We start from the raw sequence: 24616 nt of genomic DNA, 5'->3' as shown, positions 1-24616 counted from the left end.
TACGTGGAATTTGGAAACGTAAGAGAAAAGCATAGCAAATACGACACTTATGGCCTAGTCAACGAATAATTATTATTATTGTGGATGGAAAAGTCCAAAGAGGACTTTGAGTTGTGAACTTTGTTTGGATTAGTTATGACTTACGAGATAATTATACATAATAATTGTACTTGTATAATGGAGGTCAGTGTCCAGGCTCCATTAAACAAGTACGCTGGACAGATACCCTTTGAAATGACAGCTATTTTTTGTGCCTATTTGACACTGGCCTCTATAATAATACACTGGACAGGCCATGGACAGGCTATGCCCAAAGACTTCTATTTAAACTGATGTAGACGGGCCACAGGCACCAAATTTTCCGCCGTTCCAATAGAGCTAATTCACACCGTTGCAGTCAGTGTTCACTGGGGCGGTTAGCAAATAAATTTTTAAAACAAACTTAGTTTTATTTTCAGATACTAAATGTAATCAAAGGGCAAAATGCTATCTTGTGTTATAAGGTTTTGTAAAAAATATACAAATAAATCAAATAAATCTTCAGGGATTACCTTTCACATGTAACTATCATAGTTGTTCACAATAGAGGAATAATTTTAACCTGGCTACAGCAGGGCTGTAGCTAGAGTCAAATTTGAGGTAGGGCAGCGTCGGTTACAGGTAGGGCGGAAGCAAAAAAAATCGGTCAAGTGCGAGTCGGATTCGTGCACGAAGGGTTTCGTACCGTTATAGATAAAAATAGGCCAAAATTGTGTTTTTTGTAATTGAGCCCCCTTTAAATATAAATGTTATTTTAATTGTATTATTAATTAATTAAGTGATTTCGCAAAAATGTCCAGTGCCTACTGTTGCCATTAATATCACTATGCAGCAAAAAAGGCCAAAAAACACGAATCCTTAAATATTGATTTTATTTTGTTTTTAGTATTTGTTGTTTTGATTTATCTCTAGGTCAATGATGTATTAATTTCATTCAATAGTTATTCTTAGATACTTAAAAAAATTCTGTGACAAAGCATGAGCACTATATCTAAGAACTACATATTATTAAATCCTCAATTACGAAGAACAAGCGAACAATATGGTTAAACTTCTGGATGTAGGTAGTGATCCACGAGTAGCGATTGTATTTTGCGCTTTCACCTGTTTTGAGCAGTGAGGTTTTTCGTCGTCAATTTGCTCTTCAACCTTCCGTTTTTTTCCAAAGAAAGCCCGTATATCCATCGCGAAATCAAAGAATATTCAATTTAATATTATGTCAATACAAAAAAGAACTGTATTTATTTTTGAAGAAAACACTCTTTACTTTACTTCACTTGAACCAAACAACCAACAATCATAAATAACCTTTCGGTAATGTAAAATGTTTATTAACTGGGATTCCCCGTACGAAAGATTGCCGATATTGCAATCTATGGTATTCACAGATACTATTATAATTAAATGGACGCATCGCTTCATGTAATTGTGATCCAAATGCCATCTATACACAGAACAAAGAATTATTATCGACGACTTCTGTGGCCCGATGGTTGGGCGTGTGGCAGCTTAATCCGGGGGTCGCGGGTTCAAATCCTGCCAACGGAACAAAAAGTTTTTAAAGGTATAATAAAAATCTTAACTATATAATGTATAGTTTATATAAGAATAAAGTATATTTCTGTTGTCTAATACCTGTAATGCAAGTCCTTTAGGTCTTCCTTTTTAGGGTTCCGTACCCAAAGGGTAAAAACGGGACCCTATTACTGAGACTTCGATGTCTGTCCGTCTGTCCGTCTGTTTCCAGGCTGTAACTCAAGAACGGTAATAGCTAGAGAAATGAAATTTTCACAGATTATGTATTTCTGTTGCCGCTATAACAACAAATACTAAAAACAAAATAAATTAAATATTTAAGGAGGGCTCCCATACAACAAACGTGATTTTTCTAACATTTTTTGCTTAACTATCAATGATGACAACAGGTAGGCACTTGAAATTTTCACAAAGGCCTTAATAATATATGTAATTTAATAAATACCTAATAATAAAAGTTAAAAAAAAAATTAAGGGTTAGGTAGGTAGGTAGGTCCCATACTATTTCTGCTCTATAACGGTACGTGCGCGGTATAACCCTTCGTGCGCGGGTCCGACTCGCACTTGGCCGATTATTGGTATTTTTAAGGTAGGGCATTGTGATTTTAAGGTAGGGCATTGCCCCACTATGCCCCACCCCTAGCTACGGCCCTGGGCTACAGCAAATTAAAAGTAAGAGTTATGTGTCTCACAGGCTATGTATGTATGTATGTATGTATGTTTGTATATTATGTTATCGTTAATTTACGTAAGCCAGTTAGAAAGAAAGAAAGAAAGAAAGAAAGAATGAACTTTATTTGGTAAAAATAATTGTACATTAAAAGAGGAAATAAAACATTTGAAAACCGTATCTACCAAATTGATGCCTACTCAACATGTGTTGCGATCATAGTCGCAACGCTGATTTTTAGTTAGAGTGCAAATTAACGCGGTATTCTGCAGATTTTCTGGGTGAGTCAGTTAAAGTGCAAAAAATTGATTCTATTCTTACATTACTAGATAATCTGCAGAATATCTAGGTAATCTGCAGACTACCGACCATGCATACGGTAAATTGCATAAAACAGGTTCTTGTTTGAATAAATCATATTATTTAGTAGTAGGTATAGAGATTATTGAGTATATTTTTTAGGACATTAACAAAAGAATAAAATTCTTATTAAAATTTAAGTAACCAAAATATTACTGCACTGATAAAATAATTATAACAGATGAAAACAACTAAAAAAAAAACAATAATAAACAATTAAAAACAGTCTAATGTTAGCCATACACGCAACGGTCTACCGGAGAGGTCTACCTGTGCAGCAGGTATGCCTGCGCAAGTAAATCGGAATGTGTGTGGGAATAGACCTGTGCAGTTGCTTGGACCTGCGCATTCGACCGGCGCAAAATCGAGAATCAATTCTTTCGAGTCACACCTGCGCAGGCATACCTGCAGGTGACCTCTCCGGTAGACCGTAGCGTGTGTGATTGCCATAAGGTGCTAACATGCTTAAGTCAAAAAAATTTAGGACACAAACGAAGGAAGAGCTTAGCCTAGAATGTGAAAGAGTGACGTTAATGTGTTTTTATTAATTTCCTAAGATTGTTCTGGGTTTTTAATGTTTTTATTGGTAGAATATTAACCATTGGATATTTATTATCATGCACCAGTGTAGGCCAGTGATACAACTTCTAGAAACTTCATCGACAGTTTTAGTAAAGCGTCTACTATTTTACTGAATCGACCGACTTAAGTCCTTGACTGTATTGACTTTTACTTTGTCTTTGACTAGACTTTGGACTTTACCAAATAGAAAATCGATGCTAAAAAGAGAGAAAAGAACATAGTTTTTCCGCCACTTAATTGACACTGGCCATGGTTATACATATAGCCGAAGCGCCATAATAAGGAAAAAATAAACAAAAGATAAAATATTCAATATTAACTTCAATGTTGTTGTTGTTAATGTTACTCCACTGATAAAATATAACAGACCAAATCGTCAAACATAGGAACAGAGGGGTGCAGTCCCAGCGAAGGAGCGTAACAAAAGTATTTAGTTCACTGTCTTCCGCAATTCAACGATGTACCATTCGTTACTTAAATGCAAACTAACTAGGTAAAGTACAAAAAATAGCTTTTATGGTTTAAAATTCACACCTTACCGGATGGTATCAGGAAATCTGCAGATTACCTAGTTAATTTGAACATTAACGTATTCCGCATTCTAACGGTAACATTTAGATACAATGCATTCGACCACCCTCCCGCTTCACACTGACCTCACCCGCGCACGCCCTTTTCAGGTACCAGTTAATTGTAAGTTGTAGTTTAAGTTTAATTAATATTATTATTAAAAACATTATATTTAATAACGAAATTTTGCTTCTTAATTTGTAATAGACTTTTTTTGCAGTCAGTACTTGCGGGCGTTTTTGTTTACGATCTTTCGGGTAGTTAGGGAGCATACCCATACTACGTACGGCCTACTTTTTAAGATTTTTTGACTCCCCCCCCTCCCCCTGGTGACCACGACGCGTAGTATATGCCAAGACCCCCCTTCAATTGTTTACGTGGTATTGACAAGAATAATTTTTAATCATTTTGTAAGTAGAAAGAGTAGCTAGAAAATTAAAATAACTTGACTTATTAAGTTATTTATAACAAAAGACTCTTTGCATGTTTATAATAATAATTATTACTGCTTAATTAAATATGGGAATAAGAAACGATCACCAAACCATACTTTCATACCCAATAGTTTGCCAAAAAGAAATAAATACTTAACACCTATATTTAAGATAATATTATATTATATGCTATACAAGGTGTAACAAGTACAAGGTTTAACGCCTCCGTGGTCTAGTGGTACAGAGCGCGGCTCTTGACTCGGAGGTCGTGGGTTCGATTCCTGCGTTGGAAGCATGTTATTTCCAAGTTTGGTTAGCACAATGCAGGCTGATCACCTGATTGTCTGGCAAGTAAGATGATCCATGCGTCGGATGGGCATGTAAAAAGTCGGTCCTGCGCCTGATCTCTCGCCGGTCGTGTCGGTCTGCCGTCCCACTGGGTTATGAGAGTAAAGGAATAGAGAGTGCTCTTGTGTACTGCGCACACACTTGGGCACTATAAAATTACTCCTGCGTAGCTGGCCTGGTTTCAATGAAACCGGCCACCGTCACCGAAACCGGTGTGGGAGCTATTATTAAGGTGTAACAAAACTAAGTGATACCTTAGGATATTGTGTACGTGTTCCTTATTTTACTGTGAAAATAGCAGCGCTGAATGAGCAAATTTTTTTTTTACGTTGGGCAAGCGCCCCAGTGTAACGAGTCTCTTAGATTAAAAAAAAATATAATATATAATAATAGTCTAAAATTACAATAGAACAATCAGAGAAATTAATTTCTAGGCACATGGCGGACCTAAGTTATTTAAGTTAAACCCAACCGACAGATCACAATCAAAATTTAATTATATAATTTATACGTGGGAGAGCCATGCTTCGGCACGAATAAGCCGGCTTGACCGGAGAAAGACCACGTTCTCACAGAAAACCGGCGTGAAACAGCGCTTGCGCTGTGTTTCGCCGAGTGACTGAGTTTACTGAAGGCCCAATCCCCTACCCTATTCCCTTCCCTACCCTCCCCTATTCCCTTCTCTTCCCTTCCCATCCTTACCCTCCCCTATTACCCTATTCTAGGGTTACCATCTGACCGGATAAAGCCGGTCTAGACCGGATTTTTACGTGTTAGACCGGACTCCGCCCGGATTTTACGTCAGACCGGATTTTTTTCATTCTTGCATGTCGTTTCACCCGCTCAAGCGATGAGTGCCGCACGCACTGAGCTCGGAAGCCCCGGATCGCAAGCAGTGGACTTCTCATAGGACTAAAGAGAGAAACAGACTTTCAAGTTTCAGTGGAGTCAGTGAGAGCCATATTGCTTACGCAATATAACTATAAACATGTGACGTGTGAACAATTTTATTGCGAAATAGCTTAAAATAACAACTTTTTGTATGTAACGGTTGCTAGCATCCAAATATATGGGTCTAAATTGAGCCCTCAGGGTGACAACGACAACTTCTTAAAACGACAACTTCCGAAAACAACAACTTCCGAAAACGACAACTTTCTAGAATGTCAACTTCCGAAAACGACAACTTTCTAAAATGTCAACATTCGAAAATGACAACATCCTAAATCGTCAACTACCTAAATTGACAACCGCCAAAATTGAGATCTTCCTGGAACGACAACGCGTTTGATCCTTTTTTAAAGGACTTTTGCCGCTGACTGTTTTTTTTTTCATTCGTTTTTAGGGTTCCGTAATCCGTACCCAAATGGTAAAAACGGGACGCTATTACTAAGACTGTGCTGTCCGTCTGTCCGTCTGTCTGTCACCAGGCTGTAGCTCAAAAACCGCATTGCAAGACATTGAAATATTTCACAAATTATTTATTTCTGTGGCATCTATAACAACAAATACAAAAAAATTATTATGAGGCGCTCCCATACAACAAGCGCGATTTTTTGCCCTCTTTTGCTCGATATCAATAATGGTAATAGGACTTGAATGGTAATAACTTTAAATATTCACAAAAAACTCAGTTTAGTATTTTTACTTTAATAATAAAATTAAAATAAAAAAATATATAAGGGGGTTCCCATTTTATAATTACCTAGTCAATGGTACGGAACCTTTCGTGCGCGGATCTGACTCGCACTTGGCTGGTTTTTTGTCATTAGTATGTATATGTGTATATAAAATAAACTAACAAACAATTCATTCTCGAATAAACTGCACTTTACTATTCTCGAAATGCTACTTCCTCATTGCCCCATTGGAACTCTATAATAATAATATAATAGCTCCCACAACGGTTTCGGTGACGGTGGCCCGTTTCATTGAAACCAGGCCAGCTACGCAGAAGTAATTTTATAGTGCCCAAGTGTGTGCGCAGTACAGTGCTCTTCTGCAGTTCTCTATTCCTTTACTCTCATAACCCAGTGGGACGGAAGACCGACACGACCGGCGAGAGATCAGGCGCAGGACCGATTTTTACATGCCCATCCGACTTACTTGTCAGACAATCAGGTGATCAGCCTGCATTGTCCTAACCAAACTTGGGATTTACATGTTTCCAACGCGGGAATCGAACCCACGACCTCCGAGTCAAGAGCCGCGCTCTATATACCACTAGACCACGGAGGCGGAAACTCTATAATAAAGGTGTTATTGCATGCGTTCTTAAACTTCTAATTGGTCTTACTGGCATATTTAAAGTATGTCTAAGAAGAAAGCAGTATCTCTCAGCTTGATAATCCTAAAATGCAAATAGTGTTGATTTCTTTCATGAATTAATAGTGAATTTCTTAAAATCACAAAAAGGGAAAGACTTATACTTACTATCAACGCCCTCTGCCCCTAACATGCAGGTACTAATAAAAAAGTGTCGAGGTCAAATCAAGGTCATATATCGTTCTGTCTAGCCTTCAGATTTACGCCGAACGCGCGATATGGAACTTCGTTCCACTATTTTTGGGGAGTCTAATTAGCAGTGGTTTGCAACATTCCGTCGCACGACTGTGGCGCCTCATCTAGGGGACTTTTCACTTGAGACGCAATCTAGTATAAATTAAACATTTATCATTTTCGGAATTTGTCATTTCAGGAATTAATTTTTTCGGAATCTGTCAATTTAGGAATTTGACATTTTAGGAATTTGCCATTTCAGGAATTTGCCATTTTCGGAAGTTGACGAGTTTAGAATACACGTTCTCGGAAATTGGCATTTTCGGAAGTTGTCGTTTTAGGAAGTTGTCGTTGTCACCCTGAGGGAAATTGAGGTCTAAATAATATAAGTAAAGAAAAACGTACTTTAATACTATGATTTTTATTTAATACAGGTGTGTGACCGGACTTTTTTTTCAAAATCAGCATTTTTAGACATGTCAGACAGGATTTTGCATTTTTAGGCCTGGTAACCCTACCCTATTCCCTCTAAAAAGGCCGTCAACGCACCTGCAGCTCTTCTGATGCTGCGAGTGTCCATGGGCGACGGAAGTTGCTTTCCATCAGGTGACACGTTTGCTCGTTTGCCCCCTTATTTCATTTAAAAAAAAATTACATGATCCGACTACATGACGTTGTTCTGTCAACTACCTAGGATTTAGGATTTTCTCAATTTCATAAATTTCCTCGATGGTACATACTAGCTATTTTAGTCACGACTGTAGTTCAAATTGTAATCGAACACCAAATATAGTTGATGATCACCAAGCTTGACAGCTTTCACCAAACTTCAAAATGCCTGATAAGTGACAAAAGTGGCTGTTTTTTAATGGCTGTTGGCTATAGCATATAAATAACCATAATAAATGCCAGTGTCAAGCATTAAATGGCGAGAAAAAAATTCGTATGACGTTTCTCTAGTCGAATTTGACTACGTAACAAAACTCTAGACCCCCTCCCCCCTCTTGTGACCGAGCGTAGTATTTTGAAAACCCCCTAAATGGGTCACGTAGTATGGGCATGTTCCCTTACGTTCGGTATTATAACCGAACACCATAGACCATCCTTGTCACTCTTGTAACTTGTTACAAAATAATATTGGCATCTCGCGTGTAATGTAATTTATTTCGCGTGCTCTTGTGTGTAATGTTTTGAGTGTATTGTTTTAAGATTGCTTTTTAAATGACATTTCGTAGAGTACGGCATGTCTAGTGTCTACATCAGTTTAAATAGAAGTTTTTGGTTACGTCAAATTTAGTTCTCTTCCTCCGCATGGGGGCGCTGATTCCACTTCAAATACTGCACAAAAAGCAGGTGGGTGGGTGGGCAAATAGAGGTCAGTGGCTCGGGCTAGAAAGAAAAATAACACTTTTAGTTTTTACAAAGTATCGACTGCAGTCATGCCCTAACTCCTAAACCCATATCACTCTTATAAAAGCTTAAACTGTCAAGTGTCAACTGTCTTTGTCAAAAGCCACGCCGTGTTTGACATTTCAAATTCAAATTATAAAATTGTTATTGTTGTCAAATGTTGTGCAATACATTAGACAATCGGATTGTAGAAATCATACTAGTAATCTGTGGTAGAAATAGGTACTAGATTGGCGCGAAATATTAACACAATATTCTGTTCTTTTAATTCTCAGTTAATTAATGCTGGTGCCGTCATAATATATAAGTTATGCCAACTACAAGGAAGAAAGTCATAAAGACGGTGTATAAAGATGAAGATGACAGTGCTGAAGGCGGCGACTTCAGCGATTCCGGTTCTGAGGCCGAAATAACTCCACCATCTAGTTCCGATGAGGACATCTCAGATAACAACCATTCGGAAGATGATTTTAAAAAGAGCCATCCACGACAACGACAGCAAAAATCGTCTAAGGCCAGTAAGCCCAGAAAAGTAAACTTTACAAAATCATTTCTTGGTAAAATAAACAAACAGAGTCATTCACAGGAAGATGAGGAACAAGAGGAAGAAACACCCTTTTCTGTGAAAGATTTAACAGAGGCCGATAAATTACTTCCTTCTGTATTAAATTTGTCTGAAAGTGGTATGTATATATTCAAGATTTAAGTGGAAAGTTATATTTAACTTACCTAACCTAACCTACTAGGTATAACAAAGTATGAAATTAAAAAAATTAATGATCTTTAAACCTACCCTATTTTAATAAAATAGGGTATTCAAGATTTTTAAATTTCCAAATTTTATTGCTTCCAATTAAGATTAATTGCCTTTTTATGATGTTGTATTTATTATAAGTGTGTATTTATATTACAGTAAATGTGTTATTTGCCATACTTTAGTTTACTTAGTTTCTATAAATTATTGCAGATAGCAGTGATGATGAATCAATCCCAGCTCCACGTAAAAAGGCTCCTGTAGTTGCTAGTACATCCAAAATACTTGAACCTACTAGTGATTCCGAAAATATAATTATTACAGAATATCAAGATGTGAGTATGATGTTACTTAACTTTTTTTAAATCTTTTGTACCTGACTGCTTCAGATTTTGTCATCTGACCTTTTTCGCATTATTCTACCTTGAAGGATATAATATAATTATTTTAAGGAAGAAAACATTAAGTGTTACATTCTTATTGCAACAAGATATAACTTAGGTTTTTAACCAATACTAAGATCCAATTTCACCAACCTCTGTTTGTTAAATCCTAAAAAGGCATTACTTAACGGACCTTGGAAAATTAAACAGACTGTTAAAATACTTATGTCCCACAGTAAAAATTTAACAGCGGATTAGTAAATGCAACGTTAAGTGAACAACGAGTAAATAACATTCAATTTGTTCGTTCTTGTTATAAGGCGACGAAATTGCAATGTAAAAGTTTAATACGACATGTTGGCTGCAATGTGTCATTTTCACCTTATTCGTATAATACGTCATCTGGTAGATAATGCGACCAAATTAAAATATCACTGATCGCATACATTTGTTACACTACAATAGTCCTTTTTAATTTACCAGGTTACTAATTATGATCTGTCAAAGCTGAAAACATAAATCATGATACAAACTTTTATTTACTTATTTCGGCTTGGTAATTTTGATACAAGTCAGTGTATTTGCAATGTCAAGGAAAATCCGAGGGCTGAATTTTTGACAAAATGAAAATAAATAATTATGCATAACATGAAAAATAATAAATAATATGTAAGGATGTGGCGAAACATGGCGGCAACACTCAAAAGTCAAAACAGATTATTTTATTGATATTGGATATTGTCTTTAAAAAGTTGTTGTTTTGACTATTATACTGGCCTGTTATATATTTAACGGACCTCCCCAGCAGGAATTAAAATTTAACACTGTGTTAGGCGATTTGACATGACATTAGCGTATGGTGGAACGCTCGATAGCTCTAACAGGTCGTTAACTGATTTAACAAGCCATTATTTATTTAACACTAGCTGTTGCCCGCGACTTCGTCCGCGTGGACTTCAGTTTATAGCGCGCGATGTCAACAAAGGTGTCAAAAGCTTTTATAAAAAAACCCTGGTACCCCTTAAATCAATACAGCTGTCCAGTGTGCACACAATAAGTATTTCATTTTTTTATATTAAACTTTATATTTATACCCTAGAATAGATATAACAATCGAAACTTAAAAATGTAAGATGATACCACGTCTTATAGAAAGACTTTTGAGCAAGCGTCAGCGCGATGTAGAAGACGCACGGCGCCATCTATTATGAATTTTTGGAACTAACTTAATTTGAACAAATTTACGCATTTTCACCCCTTTACAACCCTTTTTTCCAGTAAAAAAGTAGCCTATGTCCTCTCTCAGGCTTTAGACTATATGTATACAAAAGTTCATTACAATCGGTTCGGTAGTTTTGGCGTTTGGCGTGAAGGCGAGACTGACAGACAGACAGAGATACTTTCGCATTTATAATATTAGTATAGATTATGTGCACACTGCACAGCTGTTTTTGGGTATTTTGATTAATTAAGGGCCGCGCTACACCGGAATAGCAGTGGCGAGGCGAGCACTTTCAGCGCTGCCATTTCGGTGTAGCGCGGCCCTAAGAAATTTGACACAAATTTTGTTGACACCGCGCGCTATAAACTAAAGTCCACGCGGACGAAGTCGCGGGCAACAGCTAGTTATGAATAAAAACAATATATAATAAAGTAGGTATGATTAGTTCTGTTACAATAATGCAGTAAAAAATAAAACGCCATCTGTTTTCATATATTAGAATTAAAATGTTGATTGCATTGATATATTTTCTGGATGGAATATACGAGTAGGCCAACACGGTACACTCGAACTCCTTTATTTTAGAGCGCCTTCTGTTGTCAACTTGTCACATATATTAGAAATGCAGTAGGAGTTCTATAAGATAAGATATATTGATTATTATTATACCAAGTGATAATATTTTTAAACATAATATTCTAACGTATTAAAAACTATAAACAAAAACAATATAATAACTAATAAGTATGATTAGTTCTATGTTACAATGAAGTAAAAAATAAAACGCCATCTGTTGAATCGTATTAGAACTAAAATGTTCATTGCATCGATATATTTCTGGATTTTTTATAATATTATACATAAAATACCTATGTTTAAGATTTTTTAAATTTTATTTTAATACACATCCAAGACCCAGGAACAAAAACTTTTTGTTCCGCCTGCTGGACTCGAACCCAGGACCTCCGGGATGAGCGCTGGCCACGCGCAATGCGAATTAATTTTCATCGATATTTTCATGGAACTAAGATATTTTCCCACATCAAAATGTAGCCTATGTCCTTTCTCAGACTCTAGAGTAACTGTGTACAAAATTTCATTGCAATCGGTTCAGTAGTTTTGGCGTGAAAGCGAGACAGACAGACAGACAGAGATACTTTCGCATTTATAATATTAGTATGGATTGCTTGATGAAACTGGGTCTAAGCCTGCAAAATAACCAATTGTTCATTTAACTGCAGCAAAGCTCAAAGGAAGGGTGATATTTTTATAATTTATATTTGCCCAAAATGCTGGTCTAGAATAAATGAATGGGGTTAATAAATTTATGATTTGATATATTATTTTATTCTACTTTATATAATTAGCATCTGAATAATATGTTCTAGGTATGGTCCCATAACAAGGAAGATAACAGTGAAGAAGTTGCTCGTAAAACTTATTTGGAACTGGAAATGCACAATAACAAAATTGAGGAAACAAAAAAATCTATTCGGAATTATGTAATAAAAACAGACAGTGCTAAAGAATCAAATATAAAAGATTTACTGGCTTTGGGAGAAGAGGAACTGCTAGACAAGTCAGGATATAGTGCACAAGATGTGAATGATGATAGTGATGCTGAAATGGAAGACTGGGAGGAAGTCAAAGGTAACTAACACTTTTTTCCCAAACATGCTTACGTGTCTTGGTTAAAGTGAATTCAATATAATGTTGTTGCTTCTGTTTCTGTATTGATAAAAAATACCAACAGTGAGGAGTAATCAAAGGTTTGGCAAGTGGGCCTTGTAGACTAAAATTTTAAACTAATTATGACTACCTACTTCACTCTAGAGTCAGGACTTCCCAGACTGTGCGTCGCGACACTGTCTCAGAGGCGTCGCATGTCAACACAACCAAATCGTGTGAGCGCCGCGCCGCGCGTATTATGTCAATCATACATCCCGGGATTCCTGGGCAGTCTAAATCCCCGGTTTCAGAAGCTATGCTCAGAAAAGCAATCGCAGCCTTCACATTAGCCAGCCTTGCTGGCTTTAATATCTTTCATAAATATCTCTTTAAAATAGGCTGGTTCTAAAATTAAAAAAGTATTTTTGGGGGCTGGGTTGAGGGGCGTCGTAAAGAAAGTCCCAAGGGCGTCACATGACAGTACAAATAAGTTTGGGAAGCCCTGGTCTAGTGTATGCAAGAAATGCAGGTTTATTTACAGATTATTTTCTTGCACACATGCATGGGCGTACTGAGGGGGGGGGGGGGGCAGGGGGGGGGCAGCTGGACCCCCTGGATCATGTTGACGTCCCTACTAAGTATATTATCTAGTACTTTTATCTATAAAAATTAAGAAAACGAATTTTTGCCTTTTGTTTGCAATACAATATTTTTACAACTAAAAGTTATTATTTTTTAAATTCTTTTTAAACACCTAGCTTATGAAAAATCTGATTTGCCCCCCCCTGGCCCAGAATCTGGGTAATTTGCCCCCCCCTCCCTGGCCCAGAACCTGGGTAATTTGCCCCCACCTGGCACCAGAACCTGGGTAATTTGCCCCCCCCCCCCCCCCCCCCCCTGGCCCAGAACCTGGGTACGCCCATGCACACATGACTATAGTGCATAATACATTAGGTATATCACAAGGAACCGATTATATTAATCACATTAACACAACATTGAAGCACCAACATGAAAATTTAACTGCAGTAATTAGCATGTTATTTTCTATCATTACTGTAAATTTTGTTCATCTGTTTTCAGAGTCAAAAGGAATACCAACACAAGGGCTACAGTTAATTGTTAATATTCCTGACGAGTTATGTAGGAAAAGAAAAAAGGTTGATGTTGAAATGATGTTGAAAAGGAAAGCCAACAGGCACACAAAAGAAGCTCAAGTTTTTAAACATAAGGTGCATGTACTGTGCTGGCTAGGCCACGGAAACTATATCAGTCAAGTTATAAATGACCAGGAAATACTGGCCGCTGTGTTGTCATTGTTACCTTCAAAACAATGTTATCCTGGAGACCAAGTGGATATGAAATATGTGGAGCACATCACAACTTGGTTCAAAGATAAAGTAACACTGAAACAGGATAAAAATGAAAATAAATATAAACCAAAAGCACCACCACTGAAAACTTTATTGCTGCAGCAAATAAAAAGTAAGGTTTTCTCAACAAAAAAGTATATAGTTTTTGCATTTGTCGCCATGCTTCGGAGTCTGGGATTAAAGTGTAGAGTGATGCTGAATTTTGTAACAGTTCCTCTACGACCTCCGGCTTCTGATCTTCTTTCGCTGTCCACAAAACCAACATCGGAATCAGATAAACCAAAAGAAAAAGATGAGTCAAGTAAAACACAAACGAAAAAACAGCCACAAGTTAAATCGAAAGACAAGAAATCATTAAACAAAAAACCTATTACCAAAGCAAAAATACCTCAATTAGATGGAGTTTATGATTCATGCAGCAGTGACAGTGAGATGGACAATATTGTACAACTTGATGGTAACAATGATACTATGACAGTGAGGACACGAAAGGCAAAGAATGAAAATACTAAAAGCATCGCAGATCAAGAAAATAAAGTGAGTGATAATGATGCTTCCCCTCCAAAAAAACCAAGGCGACAAACACGTTCACAAGCACCGACAGCCAAAGCTGCAGTAAATGCACCTGATCCTGAAGTTACAAAGACACGTAAAGGTAATCAAAAAATAGAAAGTAAAGATAAAACCACTAATAAAAGAAATGTTACAACTACAAGAAAATCATTGTCCTTAAAAAAAGATGTGCGGAGTGACGAAAAGAATGAGTCAGAAACATGTGCTGTTGAATCTCAACCAAAGGCAAAAGGTAAAAGAACATCAAATGTGCTTGCCAAATCAACAGCAAAATTAGAAAAACGCTCGGAAAACTCTAAACCAAAAATTGTTATAAGTAGTGTTGAGAATAAAACTGTCTCGAGTGAATTTTTTGAAAAGGATGAAGAAAATATTGTTAAAAACAGAAAACGCTCTCGTACTACTGAACCGATATCAGATAAAGTAGAAACAAAACCACGCACAAGAAGTGCACAGCAAGATAAAAATAATACGAGCAAATATTTTCAAAACGATGATTTAAAAAAAAGCAAGGTAAAATCTCCAGCAAAGAAAATTAAAGTAGAAGAAGATGATGATGATTCAAAAAGAGTTAGTCACAAAGACCTTTCAAAAACGAAAGAAAAACCTAAAAGTGATGTGTCAGAAGACCTAAAACATATCATAAAGGGTAGGATTAAAGAAGAAAAAACTAAAGCAAGTTTAAAAGTTGTGAAAGGTATATATTATCCAAAAAAATTATACTATGTCACTTAAAACAACATAATTGTAATATACATTAGATTATACTATACAACATTATGTCATAATGAATTTTACTAGAAACTTTAATGTTTTATTATTATTACAGGTAAAGTTAAAAAAGAGTCAGATGATGATAGTGATTATCTACCTGTTGAATCGCCTAAACGTAAACCGTCGGGCAGTGACGATGATTTTAAAGTAAAAAAGACAACACCCAAGCCAAAAGGTAGTGCTACCAAAAAGAAAGATAGAAGAGTGCTTTCAACCGATGATGAATTGCCAATAAATAAGGTGGATGTATGGGCAGAGGTGTTTGTAGAAGAGCTAGAAGAATGGATAGCAGTTGATGTTATAGAGGGAAAAGTGCATTGTGTTTCTGATATTTATGTAAGTTATTGTTTACTACTGCTGCGTTCCAAGCTCCAGCACATTAACTAATTTCTGTTTAACTCTAATTCGAAAACTTCGGTCAATGTTGACTTGCTACTCTGTTGACAAAATAACCGCGCGGTAAATATAAAATATCCAAATGCAAGTTTTCGTCGGTGTGAATCAGGCACCAGATTTCAGCCTGATCTTAAAGGTGACATGAAGAATCGCGATATCGATCACGATAGTCGACCATAGGCTGATTTACATATTATAAAGGTAGGTAATAGGTATTTCAATGGAAAGCACCTGACACAAAGAAGCCAACATTCCATCGGCGTAAGGCCTGAAGGCTCATAATTGTAAGATTTAAAAGGAAAAAATACTAAAAAATTATAACAATATAATATTGCTGCAAAGTTTTCACGCTAGATGGCAGCAACAGCAAATATAGTTAAGAAAAGTTTTGTTCGACGTTTAGCAACATTTCTGGTACGTGTGCAACGTGACGTATTTTGGTCGGATTATTGACTGTATAGTGTATGTGCTAGTAGGGCCCTCTGCTCCGACCTTTACTTAATATTCCCTATTGAAAGATAATGTTATGGTTATTTCAGCGGCGAGCCACACATCCGGTAGCGTATGTAGTAGGTTGGGATAACAACAACCATATCAAAGACCTCACCAAAAGGTATGTGCCTCATTGGAACACTGTAACGCGTAAGCAACGCGTACAACCTTCGTGGTGGGATACCGCTGTGAAGCCGTGGTTGGGACCCAAAACTGCCAGAGACAGGGAGGAAGATGAACGGTTGGAGAGAATGCAGCTGGAAGCACCTCTGCCAAAAGCTATATCTGAGTAAGTGAATGAATTTTACCCCCTTTCTAGTAAAATTATTCACACTTTGTATGCAGAAGTTATAATATTCATACAACTTTTCGTCCCTGTTTTTTTTTTCATCAAAATATGTCTTGATATTACACCTATATTTCAAAAATTGACATTGGAATACAATGAGAATATAATAGAAATGTAGAATAACTATATTTTCAGGTACAAGAACCATCCGTTGTATGCTCTCGCGCGGCACTTGCTAAAGTTCGAAGCGATTTACCCCCCAGACGCTGCGACGCTCGGCTTCGTACGTGGCGAGGCGGTGTACGCACGCAATTGCGTATACGTGTGCAGGTCTTTTTTTCCATTGTATTTAAATCTAATTATTTTTATTGTGAATTTATATATATTTTTCGGGAATTTTTCCTAGTGTTTTCCTTTTTAATTTCTTATTTGTTCCTTTTTTATTTATATTCGGTTATTTAAATTTAATTTTAATTATTTTACCTAAATATTTTACTATTTTTTTTACATATGCAGGTCTCGAGACACTTGGCTCAAAGAGGCCAAAGTAGTACGCCTAGGAGAGAAACCTTATAAGGTTGTGAAGGCGCGCCCTAAATGGGATAGGGTAAGTACCTTCTCTAACACAAAGTACTAGGTCCAAAACACTAAGCACTATCACTGTCCTAGGTTGTAGCCAAGTCGTAGGTTTCACTCTTGATCACTTATTTTGATACACTAGATGGCACTGTGTGTCCGTATCCGTAACAACATATTTAATATTTATATATCTCTTGCATTGGACAGCAATCATACCGCAGAAGAATATTATATCTTTAGATTTCATAAAATTTTTCTCAGATACTTCGTCCGCAGTATCCATACTAATATCATAAATACGTAAGTATGTCTGTATGTCTGTTAGCTCTTCGTGCTTGAACGACTGAACCGATTTTTATGCAATCTAGTATGAAGATAATTAGACTTTTAGACATAGGATAAATAAAATAAAATATATTTTTATCCAAAACAGGTATTATGAATACACTTTTTGAACGTCGAAACGTTCGGGATCTAGCCCGGCGAGAAGAACCGATGTAAGAAACTCGCACGGCACGGGGCCATCTTTAAAAAAAAAATATCTTGAAATAAAATAATAGAACAGATAGTTAATTATAACGGAACGGATAGTTTACTACCTACCGCCAACACAATATTCGTTGCTTATTTTCAGTTATCCAACAAGCTCATAACTGATAAACCACTGGAGGTGTTTGGACCGTGGCAAGTGCAAGACTATGAGCCGCCGACAGCTGAGAACGGCATCGTGCCTAGAAACGCGTATGGAAACGTTGAACTGTTCAAGGACTGCATGCTCCCTAAAGGAACGGTACACATTAAATGTAAGTGCTCTTTTGTCATGCCGGTATCAGCAAAACAACCATATAATTTTATAGAAATCCATACTATACTGTACTTACTTGATATTATAAATACGAAAGTGTGTTTGTCTGTCCGTCTGTCTGTGCGTCCGTCTGTCTGTCTGTTACCTCTTCACGCTCATACCGCTCAACCGATTTTGCTGGACATGGAGATACTTTGAGTCCCGGGAAAGGACATAATATGATACTTGTTATCACGGAAAAATGTACGGTTCCCGCACGATAAACGAATTTTGGCGCAACGGAGCTGCGGGTGACTTCTAGTGTTAAATATTTCATTCCAAATAAAGTTTCGTGATCCGTCTCGTTATTCGGACCACAATTAATGACCAAAAACTTGCCGCAAAGTTTTGTTTGGTCGCTTTACATAAAAAATAGGCCAAGTGCGAGTCGAATACGCTTACAAAACGTTCCGTACCGTTTAGAGGGAAAGTAGGAAAAAAAAAATTTTTTATAAATTTTTTGCCATTAATCTAAAATAGTTATAAGCATAATAGTGAAAAGTTCCGTTCGAGTCGGACTCGGAAACCTTTACCCGAGACTTAGCGTTAACTGATAACTGCGGGGTAAGTTTTCGAATTCGAATCGAACGGCATTGTAAGTGAAGTACTTATACTACTAAAATTATTTATTTGATGCATCTAACTGCAAGCTATCTTTACAATATTCTGTAATACAGGATCATGTCAATTTATTTCATTCCAGTGCCTGGCTTAAATCGAGTAGCTAAGAAGTTGAACATCGACTGCGCGCCTGCCATGACAGGGTTCGACTTTAATGGCGGTTGGAGCCACCCGGTGTATGACGGTTTCGTCGTTTGCAAGGAGTTCGAAGAAATCATCACTGAAGCTTGGGCCAAGGTATGTATGTATAAAATGCAGAGACATATACAGTAAGGCATGTATTTAACGCGGCGACAATTTGTTACCATTCCGGGTCTTAAAAAAACGGATAGTAAATAAACTACTTTGGCGATTACATAATTTGAGGTAGCATTTTAACTAGAAAGCGGCGGCTTTTTAATGAGTTTTTTTGTTTCTTTTGTGGCAACTGAATTTCTTCTAAGGCGACAAATTATTGGCGGATAAAAAAGTTAAAATAGGCTTTCATAAATTCTAAAATATGGTTGTCTATAAACTTCACCAAGGTCTGAAATAAATACAAACAAGATCTCATAAAAACTTATTTTGGCTACAATTTTAGGGATCTAAATTAACCAAATTGTGACATGCAAAAAAACTATTCTTGGTCTATTTAATTTTTTCTTGACTATCTTAAGTGTAACAAAAGGGAGTGAAAAAATTATGTATCGAACGGAAAACTAATCTAAGTCAATCAAAATCGATTAATTTTTATTCGTTTTGAATTAATCATGGGCGCCGGCAGGGGGGTGCCAGGTGGTGCACTTGCACCCCTTGGGAATCTTAGGATTAAATTAACCTACTTGCTTTAAGTAACTTACTTTTTAACGTCTTTAACCCAACCTACAACGTGTTTTGTGACGTTCGCCAGCTGCTGCCGCAGCACAGTCACAGTTCTAACCTAACATAATTTTGGACTTTCTGGATTGTGTTTGTTTTTGTTTTGGCGAGCCCTCCTTTTACTATGTAATGGTCGCCGGCTGCTGCTGCAGCACGCTCGCTACGCTCGCTCGGCTCCCTCTGTGTTGTGGTCTAAGTTCTAACCTAACCTAACCTACTTTTAGACATTCTGGATTGTGTTTGTTTTTGTTTTGGCGAGCCCTCCTTTTACTATGTAATGGTCGCCGGCTGCTGCTGCAGCACGCTCGCTACGCTCGCTCGGCTCCCTCTGTGTTGTGGTCTAAGTTCTAACCTAACCTAACCTACTTTTAGACATTCTGGATTGTGTTTGTTTTTGTTTTGGCGGGAGGCTGCGCCCCCCGAGCCCCCCTTTTACTATGTAACGGTCGCCGGCTGCTGCCGCAGCACGCTCGCTACGCTCGCTCGGCTCCCTCTGTGTTGTGGTCTAAGTTCTAGCCTAACCTAACCTACTTTTAGACTTTCTGGATTGTGTTTGTTTTTGTTTTGGCGGGGGGCTGCGCCCCCCGAGCCCCCTTTCAGGGAGGCTGCGCGCCCCCGTCCCCCCACGTCCGTATCCGTTCCGTTGCATTCGTCCGCCGCTTGTTATTGGCTGAAACGCGCTCAACCCCCCCGCTCCGCAGCCCTCGCACTGCAAAGACACACGAGCGCATTTGCCGCCTTTTTCAAGAATTTACGAATCTGCGAACAATATTCTAATATCCAAATACATTATTATAATACCCATTTTCAGTTTTAAAGCTACCTAATAATCGCTGCCAAATGTGTATTTTTATAATGAAAGCCGATAGTTGCCAGTGAAAAATTAGTCGCCACATTAGATTTTATAATACCTTAACCAGTTTTACACTGATCCCGCATGATATATTTGATACCTTATAATAGCAGTCGTTTTTTAGTTTTTTTGATCCTAGCCTTTTGTTGCTTGTATAGTTTAATAGTTGCTAAGATATTTAATCACTGCAAAGTTAGTTTTTTTGTGACTTAATAGAAAGTCGCCTAAAAAAGATATTAGTTGCCGTGTTATTTATTTGCCATACAGTAATACACCATAAAATTAATATACCTAGCGGAATAGAGAAACAAAGGCCTGAGCAAGAGAGATGTCACTATCAGTAACACTGCGTGGTAAAAAGAGACGTGTCATACATGACAGCAGCACTCTTTTTTTGACGTCCAGTCGGCACGTGCCGCACGTTGACAATTTATTCTCATAGAAATCATGTTCAATTATATATAGTGTATACGTACACATATTTTTACACACATATAATATAGTGTATACGTACACATATTTTTACACACAGATGAAACCAATTTCTGTTTCGTTTGACAACTCGAGATTGTTGCTCTATTCCGCTAGGTATATTAACTTTATGGTATACACACACTCAGCTGTTGCAGCTGTAAAAATTGTATGCGTGTGTTTGTGTGTTTGTTAAAATCCATTGCCGAAGGAAAATAGAGAACATAATATTATATTCACAAAAGCATTGGCAATCGTTCACGATTTATTTGCGTATCTACCAGATTTTTTAAACTCACAAACTCAAACTCAAAATTTTTTATTCAGAATATTTTTTTCCAAATATTCCCTGCACGTTGGTTAGATTAAAACCTATCGTGATATAAGAATTTTCTCTGATCTTATCTGTATTACATATTATTACTCATCATTTTCAGGATCAAGAAGATCAAGAGCGGAGAGAAATTGAAAAATTCGAGGCGAGAGTGTATGGAAACTGGAAAAGGCTTATAAAAGGGATGCTCATAAAGGAAAGGCTTAAAGCTAAATATGGGTTCGAAGAACCGGGTACCTCAAAGGATACAAAAGGGAAAGGTCCCAAATTAGTCGTAAAGAAAAAGTAGTTGTAAAGGTAAACCACTTAGTTTCAGTTATTGTTATACAGTGTGTAACAAAAATAAGTGATAATACTTTAGGGTGTGTACGTTTTCCTTGTAGAGAGTTCATTGTGAAAGTAGCTGCTCTGAAAGACGAATTATTTTTTTCACTTTTGTGTGGGCAAGGGCCCGAGCGTCACAAGTTTCCCCATACAAAAGTGGAAAAAATTTTTGGTCTTTCAGCGCTGCTATTTTCACAGTGAACTCTCTACAAGGAACACGTACACACCCTAAAGTATTATCACTTATTTTTGTTACACCCTATATATAAGTATCAGTACCTGGAAGGCCAAGCCTTATTAGGAATTGAAAAAACAACTTAAAATGAGCGAATTTCCTAGGACGAAAACCTAGCTGAAAATTTTTCCTTACAAAAACGCCTACTTAATTTTATGGACTCATATCCGTTTCGAGATACCATTTGTTCTAGATTACAAAAGTCTTGTTTTAATAAGTTTGTTGTTAAAGATCACGGGGAACAGGTTTCTCACCTACAAATTGTAAGATTTGTTTAGTTTTGTTATTGATTTTACTGTACATTAGCGTAGTAAATGTTTTGTTTTTACTAAGTAACTAACTAGCTTGTATCAAGCAATAAGTTTACCTTTCATCAACATCACCTAACCTTTTTAAGGCATTAAAAAAATTCTCCCCGCTCAAGCTTAAGGCTGCGTTTCCACCAGAGATGTGTTGCGAGGAATGTGTTTTTAAGATCCAATAGCATCACCGAGCTGAGCGATGTCATGGCAAGCTCACGTCAATGAAGCGATTCTATTGGTTCTCAAAAACACATTCCTCGCAACTATGGAGGGTAGATCGATCTACACTCCATACTCGCAACACATCTCTGGTGGAAACGCAGCCTAATCCATGTTGCTGATACTCTATGTCATAATATGGTTTTTCCAGCAGATAAGATGAACACAGCAACATGGATTAGGCATTGCGTTCGGTAAATATTTTTATTAATAAGACTCAAATTTACTCAGGTATATCATCTGGCTTAATCTGCGATTCGATTGAATGACTAGCACATTCATTAAATGACACCATTCAATTGAATGACTAAAGGACAACTCGTCAAGACGCTGACTATGATGTTTAACGTTTTGAATAAAAGTCATAATATTATAATGAAGTCGTTAGGAGAGTGTCGGTTATATCATACCAATTTTTACTTTCACTTAAACATTTGGACTATGAAAATACTTACAATAATTAATTGACAGGGTAAATATATAACATACGTAAATCCACGCTGTCAATATATTATTATATTACTGGTTTATAGCACTTTAAAGTGAATTTAACAAAATATCAACACAGTGCTATCAGCTGTGCGAGCTGTTTGACGCCATAATAATATTTGTTTTAGTGACTACTAGCGCCGCAGTGGGAAAAAAAATAAAAAACGTTCAATTACCTGACTGATTTCATGTTCTATCTTCAAAGGGCTATGTTACAAATCGCTAACTAGTTGGACGTTGAGTGGCGATCGTTCAATCGACATTCGGCATAGTCATTCAATGAATGCGCTAGTCATTCAATGGAATGGCAGATTGAACCAGATGACTGCGACATATATACAGGGTGCAATTAAACCTTCCGGCCAAATTTCGTTATAATGATCCTTGTTAAAAATAAAAATACATGTATTTTTTTATAGTCACTCAATACTAAAATGAGAAATAGCTTCAGAAAGTTTTCCTATAAAACACTAAATGGATACTACGCGTCGCCGGCGCGTGGCTGCCGCGTCACCCCCGCGCTACCCACCACCGCGAAGTGACCGTTCTGCAACGATTTTAAGTGGGATAAAATATTTTATTGTAAAAAAAACACCCTATTTTTTTGGTTGATAATACCTATACCTAATGATACCTAAGCTCTAAAAAAAAATTGGTTTAGTAGTTAGGTTTAATTGCACCCTGTATACAGCATGACTGGTGAGACATGTCCAATACTTGAGGAGAGTACTCGGTACTCGATTATCATTATAATTATGTAATAAAATAAGGTACTTAATTTTTGAACAAATTTCCCTTAAAATAAATGAATCATGGACATAAACGTAAATTACTATGCGGCAGGCGCGGCGGCGTGCGCCCCGCGCCGTGCGCTACTCCTCCCACGCGCGCTGTACATGCGTTGGTATTTAACCAACGCATATATACATAGTAGCGTATTATTTAACTTTAAGCTACAATTACTCACTGATTAATTGATATTTTTTTTTTTTAATATTATTTATTTCATCTAGTATAATAGCCAAATATCACGTCCTCGAGTATTGAACATGTCTCACCAGTCATATTGTATAATATATCACAATAATTATTCAGTATAAAATTCTGTGATATATAAACGATAATAATAATAATAAAATAATGTTAGCTGTTTTTATTTCATAATTAGATTTTAGAACGATGATGCAGGCATCTGTTTTAATTTTTGCAACTGCTAGTTTTAATTGTTTTTTGTTATTCATGTTCTCATTACTTTTGTTTTTTTTTTTACAATAATATCCAGTAATTGGATTTTACATTCAATTAATATTTTAACAATTTAAATCTTATAATCTTATCTTATATTCTATTTAAAAGAATGTTATTATAATAATTTTAACATGTAGGAAACTAAGAAATATCATGAAGGATCATTTTCACGCTCATTGATGTTCTATTTTTAAACATGTCATAAAACTTGGCATAGTTGTTTTTGGCAGCCGCCCTGGACAATTATGGCTCAATTAATAATAATGGTTACCTCATTTTATAAAATTAGATGTTACTGTTGTGATCTTAAAATTTGTGAATCTTTAGAAAGTACCTGTTATTATTTTATTCTGCATGCTACTTTTGTTTTTAATTGAATAAAAATAAAAGATTTTATATATTCATGTTTTAACAATTTTACGAGTCCATAATAAAATAGAAAGGAAATGTTTTATAGAAATAAGATGCAAAAGTAAAAGACGATTCAACGTTTATCAATTTATTTAAAAAATAATAACGACAAACGTCGTGCAATAATGCAAAAAGCTGTCTTATAAATTTATCTTTGTGTTTTTATAATACATGTTACAATGCAGAAGCTTTAAGCATCGGTAGTTACATCTAGCTGTTCAAAATCGGTATTACGACAATATGTACAGATTATTTGGTGTATAATAGACAGTGTATAGTTGCTTCAGATCTGAAAAGCTTTGTCCACACTGTGCCTTTTTCTGTTCGTCAAAAGCATGCGTTATAGCGCAGTCAATAGCAAACGTGAGGCATGCCCGCGACGCATGCCCTCTGACCTTATCCAAAACTTCAAAAATGGCAATATTGGCGTTGCGTTCCTTGACGCATTCAATTATT

At 36.7% G+C, this 24616-nt stretch overlaps 1 protein-coding gene and 1 long non-coding RNA gene across 2 annotated transcripts; one reads left to right on the top strand and one right to left on the bottom strand.

Moving 5' to 3' along the window:
• Positions 1 to 993: 993 nt before the first annotated feature.
• LOC121728802 lies at positions 994 to 20131 on the bottom strand. Its single transcript, XR_006035867.1, has 3 exons — positions 20076 to 20131; positions 18758 to 18759; positions 994 to 1005 (listed from the first exon to the last, which is right to left on the bottom strand). It is a non-coding gene; the product is annotated as an uncharacterized LOC121728802 (long non-coding RNA).
• LOC121728800 (DNA repair protein complementing XP-C cells homolog) lies at positions 8667 to 21940 on the top strand. The gene is made up of 12 exons (XM_042117096.1): positions 8667 to 9131; positions 9416 to 9537; positions 12196 to 12457; positions 13559 to 15118; positions 15251 to 15531; positions 16131 to 16372; positions 16568 to 16702; positions 16889 to 16979; positions 17586 to 17754; positions 18499 to 18653; positions 21036 to 21259; positions 21518 to 21940. The coding sequence occupies exons 1-11, from the start codon at positions 8759 to 8761 to the stop codon at positions 21219 to 21221; spliced, it is 3576 nt and encodes a 1191-aa protein (XP_041973030.1). The 5' UTR covers positions 8667 to 8758; the 3' UTR covers positions 21222 to 21259; positions 21518 to 21940.
• The last annotated feature ends 2676 nt before the right edge of the window (positions 21941 to 24616 follow it).

This window comes from Aricia agestis, chromosome 7 (genome assembly GCF_905147365.1).
Source record: "Aricia agestis chromosome 7, ilAriAges1.1, whole genome shotgun sequence".
Classification (NCBI taxonomy): domain Eukaryota; kingdom Metazoa; phylum Arthropoda; class Insecta; order Lepidoptera; family Lycaenidae; genus Aricia; species Aricia agestis.
The sequence above is the reverse complement of the archived record's forward strand: the minus strand, read 5'-3'. Positions and strand labels throughout refer to the sequence as shown.

Excerpts from the sequence above, each read along its gene's own strand:
- LOC121728800 (XM_042117096.1), top strand. The coding sequence starts at position 8,759 with ATGCCAACTACAAGGAAGAAAGTCATAAAGACGGTGTATAAAGATGAA. Across the intron at positions 17,755-18,498 it reads AGGAACGGTACACATTAAAT|TGCCTGGCTTAAATCGAGTA; the intron begins GTAAGTGCTCTT and ends ATTTCATTCCAG. Across the intron at positions 18,654-21,035 it reads TCACTGAAGCTTGGGCCAAG|GATCAAGAAGATCAAGAGCG; the intron begins GTATGTATGTAT and ends CATCATTTTCAG.